Below are 11,993 nucleotides of genomic sequence, written 5' to 3' on the forward strand. Positions count from 1 at the left end.
CTGACGCCCTCTCGTTCAAGTGCAGAGGCTGAGTATCGCGGGGTTGCTAATGTTGTTGCCGAGACATGTTGGATACGTAATCTTCTTCGTGAGCTTCACTAATAAGGATCAAGAATATTAAACAAATCACAAACGTGATTAGTTAGAAAATAACTCGCGCACGAGTTGAGAAAACAAGAACGCCAAAGCAATTCTTAAAGAAATATTATTTAATAATTCAAAATGGAAGATATCTCCTCGTATTACATATACGGACCCTATATATAATAAAATACCAAGACCCCTAACTAACTTGGACTCTTAACATTTAAACTTAAGGAAACAAATAATATAATAAATAAATAAGATAAGATAAATTATTATTTAGATAAAATTAATATTCTAACTAACTAATACGGATCAATTAACAATGGAACAAAATCCTACGCCAAATAGCCTTTGATCCTTTTAACCCGAGTCCCACATCAGTCTTCTCCACCTGAAAAGAACTCCACCTCGAGTTCCAGTTAAATAAGGCGATACACCCGGATCAAAGACAAACCAATCAATGACAAATTCTTTAGTGCCATTCCAAATAAATTTGAGCTGAATCCTCCTACAATTTTTTTGCTCCAAAATCCTTTGATTCTTCTCAAAATCATCATTATAGCCAACATTGTATACAAACATATCTTTCATTCTAATCTTTTTGCTAGTATCTAGTAAGTTAATCAAATAAACATATGATACTTTTTTGTCTCCATCTTTTAAAACCCCTACAACCTCACCTTTATCAAGAATACCTTCAGAACTCGTGACTAACTTGCATATTGATAAATTCTCTTCTTTTAAATTAAAGCCTAACAAGTAAGAATCTTGTGTCGCAGATTCTTTACCTTCTTCAACAATGGTAACTATATCATTATGCATCTCCTCTAAAATAATTACCTTTTCTATATTTGAGGATACATTCTCTTCTTCAACTTGACTCTCTTCTTCAACTATTTTATCTCGCTCCTCCATACGAGAATCAGATTCCGATTTCTTCAACCTGGCTATTAAACTTTTCATCGAATCAAAAAATTCTTTCGTATCGAGGTTCTCATTAACAGGTTGACTCGGCTGGTAGCGTTGTGGTTGATAGTATGGTTGATGATATGGTTGTGGTGGATAGTAGGGTTGATGGTAGGATTGTGGTTCATAGTAAATGGGGCATTGGTGGTATTGTTTATGGTAGGGTTGTGGTTGAGCCCAGGGTTGGGTGCCAAAAGCAAACCTTTCAGAATCTTCCCGCCCCTGTTTCAGGTCCCTAATGTTAACCTCCACTCGATCAATACGAACTGTAAGATCTTCAAGAGTGGATGTTATTTCTTCCAATCCCCTGATCACGTCAGAGAGATTGTTCTTCCTGCTCGCGTTATAGCCAGCCATCGAAACAGGAGAAACCTGCTCTGAATACCAACTAATAAGGATCAAGAATATTAAACAAATCACAAACGTGATTAGTTAGAAAATAACTCGCGCACGAGTTGAGAAAACAAGAACGCCAAAGCAATTCTTAAAGAAATATTATTTAATAATTCAAAATGGAAGATATCTCCTCGTATTACATATACGGACTCTATATATAATAAAATACCAAGACCCCTAACTAACTTGGACTCTTAACATTTAAACTTAAGGAAACAAATAATATAATAAATAAATAAATAAGATAAATTATTATTTAGATAAAATTAATATTCTAACTAATTAATACGGATCAATTAACAATGGACCAAAATCCTAAGCCAAATAGCCTTTGATCCTTTTAACCCGGATCCCACATCATTCACTGCCCTCTTACTACTGCAACACTGGTTTACTGTGATAACGTCAGCTCTGTCTATATCTCCTGTAATTCAGTTCAGCATCAACGGACCAAGCATATTGAGATTGACATTCACTTTGTTCGAGATTTGGTAACTCAGGGACATGTTCGGGTTCTTCATGTTACGTCTAGATACCAGTATGCAGACATCTTCACCAAATGTCTTCCATACGCTCTATTTGACGAGTTTCGCTCCAGTTTGAGCGTCCGCCCTACTCCCTCTCCAATTGCGGGGGATGTTAGCCGACCATTATAAGAGCTTTGACCCACTGTTGTAATTAAATAAGTTCAGTGCAAACAGCAAATTGCCTTTGACACTTTATGTAATCTTTTGGTATCTCCCACGTGGCGACTCAGCTTTGACTTTCATTGTCCATTACAATGTCCATTAGGTGAATCCAACAAATAGACATCTGCCACGTAATGACAATGAGTCACAAACTCACATTTTTAACGTTGACTTGACTTTTGAGAATGCAAGATTGGAAGTGGACCTGTTTTTAGGTACAGTTCCTATAATCACCGTCGTTAAGTTAGCCGGGTGAAGCGGCCTTCAACAGTTTAATCTATCAGATGGACATTTTGTAGCCCATAAATGCAGTGTGTTATGAAAGTCACATTTTAAGAGCAAAAGAATGTATTAAAAATACTCCATAGTTTACAAATTAATTTGTTTATCAGTCTTCTTTCTTTTTATATTATTGATATCACCTCATGTGTAACAAATATTATGAAATTTATGTAATCAAATCATTTCTCTTTTAATTTAATGGGATGTCATTAAGCAACTGTGATGACTAGATATTATTTGAGAAATTGTAACCTCACGAATTATCTATGAGCTTAGATGAAATCCTCAATAGATACAAGGCCTTCATTCTTTCTTCGTCCTATATATCTCGTATCATACAAGCATATAAGAAAAATTCATAATCGATTTACCTTATTTAGTCACAAGGGATGAATTAATGCTCTGCCTAATTAAACTGAAATCATCCAGCATTAATAATCTCCGCTACCAACGGACCTTTGGTCCAGCGGTACCGCGGTCGCACTTGTGTACTCGCCGGGCTAGAGGTCTCGGGTTCGAGCCTCGTCACCTACACAGGACAGAAGTATTTCCTTGAGGGTGGCCCAAAGAGAAGGTTTTACCGACCCGCTCCGGGACTAAGGTCCGGCCCGCCTGCCCCTCGGGATGGTTTAAGGGTCAGATCCTCAGAGTGTGGTTCGGGTTTCCTGCCCGAACGCGTGTGTGTGTGCAAATGATGAGTGTCGTTGAAATAAATGATACGCTGATGCAAACTTGCCGTTCAAAAAAAAATAATAATAATCTCCGCTCTAAATCAACTAAGACGTGATAAAAAAAAATTAGGATATAGATTCTTATGTTGAAGGTGTGAAGAATTTGATCAAAGGAACAAGACGTGACTTGATGAACAAGGCGCTTGACTTGATGACTCGTAGGAAGCTTGACTTGGTGAACAAGTCGTAGGGAGCTTGACTTGGTGAACAAGTCGTATGGGGCTTGACTTGGTGAACAAGTCGTAGAGATTTTGTTGCCTTAATTAAATCTTCTAGTAGAAATGGAGTATGGAGCAAGTAATAGATATTTATGGAATGTCTTTTGCTTGAAGGACAAGTTTAACTCATCCTATAAATTATAACCCTAGCCTCATTGTAATGCGTGCACAAAATTAATAGTAGAAAATCTCTGGTTTGCGCCCATAGAGTAAACCCTCTCCGCGTTTTGGAGTTGGGATATAACCACGTTAAATATCCGTGTCGTTTATGCATCTTTATTTTATCGTTCATGCTTTATTTAATCGTTTGTCGTGGGTTTGGTGATTTGCATGAATCACCGGTCTTGTTAGGGCCTACCGAATTCCTAACAAGTGGTATCAGAGCTTTAAGGTTCGAAGGCGGGCACGATGGCAATTTTGAAAACAAGATATTCGATTCGTTTGATGATTCGGGTTTTTCATCAAGGTTAGATCAAACGACAGAGTTGTGTGTCTTGCATCTTGTGTCAAGATCTAGAGAAGGTCTTGTTGCAGAAGATACTAAAAGATATTTTCGGGAAGATCCGAGTATCGGATCTAAGTTATCATTCCTTGTAGTCCCGTTCGAGGGAATGATGAACTTTTCAAAATTCGGATCCTACTGTGCAGCCGGAGGAGAAAAATCGTAGCGGGTTCGTTAACCGTTGGATCGGTTTGAAATTTTTACCGAAGTTGCTGGAGGCATAGATCTAGTAGCTGTAAAAATTTGAGGAAGATCGGATTATAATGTGAACTCACAAAGAAGTTGACTACTTTTACAATACAATGTTTACTAGTTAGTCTACATTTTGATTCACTACAAATGGTACTTGCAAAACCAATGATCATGACTGTTTCTTGTCTAGCATTGCAAAACCAATGTTTACTAGTTTCTTGTCTAGCATTTTAAAAGCTCGGACGAAAGCGAGAAGATTTTGATAGCAAAATTGTCCTACATAAGAGAATTTTAATTTATCAAGATATCAAGCCATCAACTAATCAAATTACCAAATGCTAATTGTATTTGACATATAAAATTATACAGGTGTTAAATTTGTACATCATCAATTTCTAATCGTACACTATCAACAAAATATACAGTGTTAATTATAAGTGTATTTATTCTTTGGAATTATGTATGTTGTAATTATAATTATATACACTACACTGTCAGATATACAGTGTTAATTATAAGTACATCATCAATTTCTATCCTTAAAATTTTATTACTATAGAACATAAGTATAATTATAAGTGTATCAATTCTTTGGAAAAAATGTGCTTATTGCAACTTGCAAGTAAAAACCCCCCAAAATATAATAAAACAAAATTAAAAATTAACTTAATAAAATGTGTTAAAAAGAGTATTTGTACCTTTGTAAGTGCTTACGCTAACTCGTAGTCGCATCCACTCACCCCTGTAACTAAAACCCTGCTCTACTTTTATAATCACGACTCTCGAGGACCTACCCCTACTACCGATGATCACACAATTCAATAAAACGGGGCTACACTTTAACAATCGATCGGAAAATTAAAAAACTACATACATTTTCCGTTCAACCTAGGTATACTTTCTATCATCGCCTCTATTTATACACTAATTTAACTATGCATATTAATTATATAATTTCATTCCGCTGTTCATCAATTGTTCATCTACCTACTTTCTCAATCATTTAGGGTTTCGTAATCATCTAAATTAGTACTCCATATGTTTGAATGCTTACATGCAACTCATTATGATACATATATGTATATAACTTGTATGTCAGTTTTACTTTAAACTGTTAAGATCAGAGTTGAGTGCATCTGTATTTATTTCAGTTTGTAAAGTGTTCTACAGGGCTGTTATTTAGCCTGATGTAAAGCAGTAAAATGTGGATAGTGATTACAGTTTCATTTAATCATTGTTACAGATAAATATGATTTTTTTATTTTATTTTATTTTTTATTTTTAATTGTTAGAGGACTCATGCTCTCCTGCTGTATTTCTTACATAGTCTAGTTTTTTTATCACAGAATCTGAGGCTGAGGGTGTATTAGGCATCTTCTGGTAGTACAGATATATTTATTGAAGCTGTTTGTATTGATATTGATGGATAAAGATGGTAAAATTAATGGTTTCATGGAATCAAAGTTAACATCGTATTTACGAGACCATGATTTGAGTGAAGAATTTTTAGAGGATTTCTGTAAAAATGCATCAACATCCTTTTTCACGAAGTACGGTCTTCTAAGTCATCAGATTAACTCTTATAATGACTTTGTTAAAAGTGGAATCCAAAGCGTGTTTGATTCATTTGGCGAGATCAATATGCAGTCCGAATATGACCCCGTAAATGAAACTGCAGCAAAATATGTAACGGTGAAGTTTGGAAAGGTTTCGTTAGAGAGGCCAATGTTTTGGGCAGGTGAGGGCTTCTCAACAGAGAACTTGAGACTCTTGCCCAGACATGCTCGCCTTCAAAATATTACGTATTCTGCCAGGATGAGTGTCCAGATTCAGATTCAGGTTAGTAGTATATATGTGCTCTATAAATACGCTCTCAATTTTTAATTGTGTGCTTCAAGGTGTTGGTTGTTTGTTGTTTGCCCAATGTTACGATGGCAGACAGTTAACTGTCATAGTTCCTTCATGACCTCCTGTTGCAGGAACTGAATTCATCTTGTCATAGTTGAAAGCTTTATTGGTTGACGATTGTGATTTATCAAGTGGGTTGTTTGTATCAAAGGGAACCATGATACTAATCGGATACATGTTTGATTAGTGGTTCCATAAATAATGCACCATTATACTTTATGATCTATTTGAACTTTTCAACTTTAAGGGACAAGTCAAATGTTCAGATAATCTGAAAAGTTTTTTAGATTATTAATTAATGTTACGGTTTTTTATGAGTTATGATGATAATGCGGGGATTAAAGCTTAAGTTTCGCTTTTATCATCCTTCACATTACTTGATATGTTTTTGTTCATATTATGCACCTCAATGTTCTTACAACACTTCTTTTCTGATTAACATTTTGAGGTGAATATACTGCCTGTTTGGTGCAATGTTTGTCATTTTAATCTGTCTGTTAATCGCCTAGGTATATACTCAGGAGATGGATAATAAGAAGGTTATATCGGAAGATAGTAGCGAGATTACTATTGGTCGATTGCCTGTGATGGTCAAATCTGACTTGTGCTGGATGAGTGACACGACTGAAGTTGACTGTGAGTTTGACTATGGAGGATATTTCTTAATCAAAGGAGCTGAGAAGGTAACAAATTCATATATATCAAGAATACTTTAAGGATCATTATATCTACTTCAAAGAATACATCATTTATCTTTCTTTTTTTTGGTATGGTTGCAGACTTTTATTGCTCAAGAGAGAACTTGTTTGAAGAGACTTTGGTTGGTCAACACTCCAGTTTGGACGGTCAAATATCGGTCATCAAGTGGATCGGAAAGGGTTTTTGTAAAGCTTGTTGACACTCATTTTAGAGGTGGAGGAAAAGTCATTACAGTGTATCTATTCAACTCGGTTGAAATTCCTATATGGATGTTATTTTTTGCTCTTGGTGTAACTTCAGACAAACAGGTCATCGATTTAATCGATGCAGATGTTAAAGATAATACCATTCTCAATATACTTCTTGCATCAAGTTATGATGCTGACCAAAAGTCAAAGGACTTTAGGAAACAAGACAAGGCTTTTCAATGTCTTGTAGATACACTTGACCAAAGATGGCCTCATACGCCTAAACATGTTATTAAATCCCGCATGGAAGAATTATTATTCCCCAATCTTCGTGGGTTTAATCGAAAAGCTATGTTTCTTGGGTACATGGTGAAATGTCTTTTGGAAGCGTTTACGGGTCGTAGAAAAGTTGATGATAGAGATAGTTTTAGAAGCAAACGGTTGGATTTAGCAGGGGAGTTAATAGAAAGAGAACTGAGGGCTCATTTAAAACACGCGGTTAGGCGAATGAAAAATGGATTACAAAGAGATCTTTGTGGGGACCGCACTATACGGTCGATTGAACTTTATTTGGATGCATCTATTGTTACTAATGGTCTTTCAAGGGCATTTTCTACTGGTGCTTGGGTACATCCTTATAAGAGGATGGAGAGAATCTCGGGTGTGGTGGCCCAACTTAAGAGAGTTAATCCATTGCAGATGATGGCCGATATGAGACGAACGCGCCAACAGATGCAGTATACAGGACGGGTTGGAGATGCTCGATATCCGTAAGTATTTGTATTTTTGTTCTTGTATTTTGCTTTCGGTCAATTTTTTTTTTTTTTTTTTTAATCTTTTTGCCACTTGTATATTTTAATATCTGTTTTTATGTTAGAACTGTCACATAAAAAGTTAATAGGCGCTGGACTTTGGTTTAATTTGTATTTTAGGTAAGATACTTTGTATTCGCCCAACAAATATTCCAACTTTCAAACCTTTTTATTTTGCATCAGAAAAAAACTAAAATGGTCAAAGGTACTGGGATGTCAACACCCTAAAAGTCAAAGTTGCAAAAATCGCTACTCGGTCGGGACTTTTTAGGGAGTACTCGGCAACTAGGGGCAAGGTTGGAGATCTCGGATCTCGGGGAGATCTCGTTTGGACATTTTTGGGGAGATCTCGGCATCTCGGAAAAATCTCGGGGAGATTTCGTGCGTTGACTTACGCCGACTTTTTAGTTTTTATAATATAAATATATATATAAATAAATAAATATATGTACATTTATATTTATATATATTTTTACGAGATTGTACAAATAAATCGAAGAACTGAGCGAGAAAATTCAAAAATTACGAGATATTATGAGAAAATTCGAGAAATGAGCGAGAAAATTCCAGAAATCGTGGCTTTGACCAAGTTTGAACTCGTTGACCGAGAAATCTCGGGAGATGTATATCTCATCTCGGCGGCCTTCCATAAATGAGATCTGAGGGAGATCTCGGAGAGTAATAAGGAGATTTACAACACTGACTCGGGGAGTACTTGGATGTCGACCAAGTTTGACTTTGACCGAATTTGACCAACTTTGACTTATTATCTGAGTAATCCGGATTCTTGACCGATTTTTCCGAGTAATCCCGAGTTCTTGCCGAGTTGAACTAAGTTTGACCGAGTTTGACTGTCCCGAGTTGCAAAAACCGAGCATTCCGAGTTCTGCAATACTGCTAAAAGTTTGAATCTTTTCTTTTAAAGTTTATGAATGTTTGAGCCTTTCTCATGTATGAAAAGAAAGTATGCTATGCAGAATTGAAATTAAACAGGACTTTGCTGCTATTTATGCTATAGCTCGTCTATACTATTAATACATTATAATTTGGGTGAAGTTTTAATGATGAAAATTGGTGGACGCAGGCATCCTTCGCACTGGGGAAGAGTCTGTTATATGACCACCCCAGACGGTGAAAATTGTGGGTTGGTCAAAAATCTCTCAAGCGCTGGTCTTGTTAGCACACATATTCAAGTAAATATGTTCGACGTATTAATACAGTCTGGGATGCAAGAATTGGTTGACGACAACACTTTACTATCGCTCGGTAGAAAATACAAAGTTTTCGTCAATGGTGACTGGGTTGGAGTATGCGATGATGCTGCTTCACTCGTTCATTCTATCCGAAACAAACGACGCCGAAACGAAGTGCATTATCAGGTTATGTGTGTGTGTGTGTGTGTGTGTGTGTGTGTGTTTGTTAGTTTGTGAATTTCTATGGCATTAAAAATTTATATTCTATTTTGTTATGCAGGTGGAGATAAAACGAGACGATAAGAATGGAGAAGTGCGAATATTCTCGGATGCCGGAAGGCTTATGCGACCTCTTTTAGTCGTTGAGAATTTAAAAAAGATTAAAACTTTAAAATGTGGAAGTTATTCGTTTCAAAGTCTTTTGGACAATGGAATTATCGAGCTTATTGGGACCGAAGAGGAAGAAGATTGTTACACCGCATGGGGAGTTAAGTACCTTTTTCAACCCGATCTCGCTTTCTCTACGGGTTGCAATGTATCAAGTATAATGAACGAGGCGAATTTGAAAAAAGCACCTCTTTTCACACATTGCGAGCTCGATCCATCGTTTCTTTTAAGTTTAAGCTGCGGAATAATCCCTTTCGCGAATCACGACCATGCAAAACGGGTCCTGTTTCAAGCTCAAAAACACTCTCAACAAGCTATTGGATATGCAACCACAAATCCAAACATTAGAGTCGACACTCTTGCCCATAATCTGTTCTATCCCCAAAAGCCCCTTTGTCGGACGGTTCTTTCTGATTGTCTTGCAACATCCAAATATGGAAGTAAAAGTTCAAATTCAAGAGACGAATACTATAACGGTCAATGTGCTATTGTGGCTGTAAATGTACACTTAGGTTACAACCAAGAGGATTCATTAGTGATGAATCGTGCTTCTATGGAACGTGGTATGTTTAGATCCGAACACGTTAGAAGCTACAAGGCGGACGTGTTTAACAATGAAGCGTTTGCCAAAAAAGGAAAGTTTGATGACAACCAAATATTTGGGAAAATTCAAAGTAAAATTGGTCGCGTTGATAACCTAGACGAAGATGGATTTCCGTATGTTGGTGCTTGTTTACAAAGTGGCGATATTGTCATAGGAAAATATGCTGAATCGGGCGGTGATCATAGTATCAAGTTGAAACATGACGAAAGAGGGACGGTACAAAAAGTTGTATTATCTGCTAATGACGATGGTAAAAACTTTGCCACTGTTTCTCTTAGACAGGTAATGTTCTAATTAAAGTATTAGGTTGGTTTGTTTTTTTAAGATGTTTTTGTCTGAAGATCTGCAGACCATGTCCGTAGGGAAGATGTGAGGTCTGTATGTTGCTTAATAGTAAATTGCTTAATAGTAAAGACGGTTTGTTTTTATGTCTGTAAAATAGCTTAATCCTGTCTACAGTACTAAGAAACATATTTCTAACTCCGTGAGTTTGCAGAAAGAATAAGACATTGTTTTATCTTATGTCTTCAGAAAAATAGCTAGTCTGCAAGTATAAACGCGCAAACATAAGATCTACATACAACATTTTACAACTTACATTTCTTGAACGTTCAGTATTAGCAGAATATGTTACATCTTACTGATTATGATTATTGTAGGTACGTTCACCGAACCTTGGAGACAAGTTTTCAAGCATGCACGGGCAAAAGGGCGTTTTGGGGTATTTGGAGTCCCAGGAGAATTTTCCATTTACCATACAAGGAATAGTTCCAGATGTTGTTATAAACCCGCACGCTTTTCCTTCTCGACAAACGCCAGGTCAGCTGCTGGAGGCTGCGTTGGGTAAGGGGATTGCGTTGGGTGGGTCCCTGAAATACGCCACCCCTTTCTCTACTCTTTCCGTTGATGCAATAACTAACCAACTTCACAGGTATAAAAAAGACCGTTTTACACTCATTTGCATGTTCATAGAACCCGATAAAAATGCTTTATGCTTATTGTTATCTCATATACAGGTGTGGATTTTCAAGATGGGGAAATGAGAGAGTTTACAATGGACGGACGGGTGAAATGGTCGAGTCATTAGTGTTCATGGGCCCCACATTTTACCAGAAGCTGACCCACATGTCAGTGGACAAAGTCAAATTCCGCAACACTGGGCCCGTTCATCCTCTCACACGACAACCAGTAGCAGACCGTAAACGTTTTGGTGGGGTCAAGTTCGGTGAAATGGAGAGGGACTGTATCATAGCCTTTGGTGCAACCGCAACTTTATTTGAGCGTCTCTACACACTCTGTGATGCTTCACATATGCACATCTGTAGGAAATGCAAAAACATGGCGACTGTGACCTTGACGTCAGTCTTACGTGGGCCCAAGATTCGTGGGCCTAAGTGCCGGGCCTGTGATTCTGCTGATGATGTTGTGAAGGTGAATGTGCCGTATGGGGCTAAGTTAATTTGGCAGGAGCTTTTTAGCATGGGAATTGGTATCGAGTTTGGATCTGAGCTTTGCTAAAAGGTTCTCTAGATGTATATAAAATAAGGTTTAGCCACTGAATCATGTTGTAACAAAACTGTGTAAGATGATGTAGCCCTAATTGTACTTGTACTCGGCTCATAATTCCGGTTTGGTTTTGTTGATGTTGGTATCTATTTCCTTTTTCTCTGTTTATTGAAATCGATCACAAATAACCTGTTACTGTAATTGTAATTGAATCGTCTGAGTCCCGAGTAGTTTGAAAGAAAAGAAGAAAAAAAAAGGTATATGTTTACCTTTTTTTTAATCAATTCTTTAATAATATAAGATGAAATCAAGCTTACACATATATACATATACATACAACAAACAGAAAGAAGGTAGTTAAACTGTTAAATTCATACATCAAGTTACTTTAAGTATTTTCTTTCGTTTATTGACGAGTAACGACATCATCTTCATCTTCGACATTGCCTACCTCGCTGATATGTAGCACACTCGTAAAAGAAAAGAAACCCAACAACAACGATAATTAGAGATCTAATCTGAAATACCAAATTGAAGATAGATATTACCATGGGGACTATAAGAAACATGTAAAGGGTGTTGGCGAGCGTAGTGATAGATTGAAGAAACTGAGGAGATGATGATGAACACAAA

At 36.9% G+C, this 11,993-nt stretch overlaps 1 protein-coding gene across 1 annotated transcript; it reads left to right on the plus strand.

Annotated features, from left to right (window-relative positions):
- The first annotated feature begins 4,808 nt into the window (after window positions 1-4,808).
- On the plus strand, window positions 4,809-11,528 carry LOC139864776 (DNA-directed RNA polymerases IV and V subunit 2-like). The gene is made up of 8 exons (XM_071853345.1): window positions 4,809-4,955; window positions 5,410-5,902; window positions 6,481-6,654; window positions 6,751-7,628; window positions 8,755-9,049; window positions 9,144-10,136; window positions 10,514-10,785; window positions 10,871-11,528. The coding sequence occupies exons 2-8, from the start codon at window positions 5,486-5,488 to the stop codon at window positions 11,370-11,372; spliced, it is 3,531 nt and encodes a 1,176-aa protein (XP_071709446.1). The 5' UTR covers window positions 4,809-4,955; window positions 5,410-5,485; the 3' UTR covers window positions 11,373-11,528.
- The last annotated feature ends 465 nt before the right edge of the window (window positions 11,529-11,993 follow it).

Source organism: Rutidosis leptorrhynchoides, chromosome 8, assembly GCF_046630445.1.
Source record: "Rutidosis leptorrhynchoides isolate AG116_Rl617_1_P2 chromosome 8, CSIRO_AGI_Rlap_v1, whole genome shotgun sequence".
Lineage (NCBI taxonomy): Eukaryota > Viridiplantae > Streptophyta > Magnoliopsida > Asterales > Asteraceae > Rutidosis > Rutidosis leptorrhynchoides.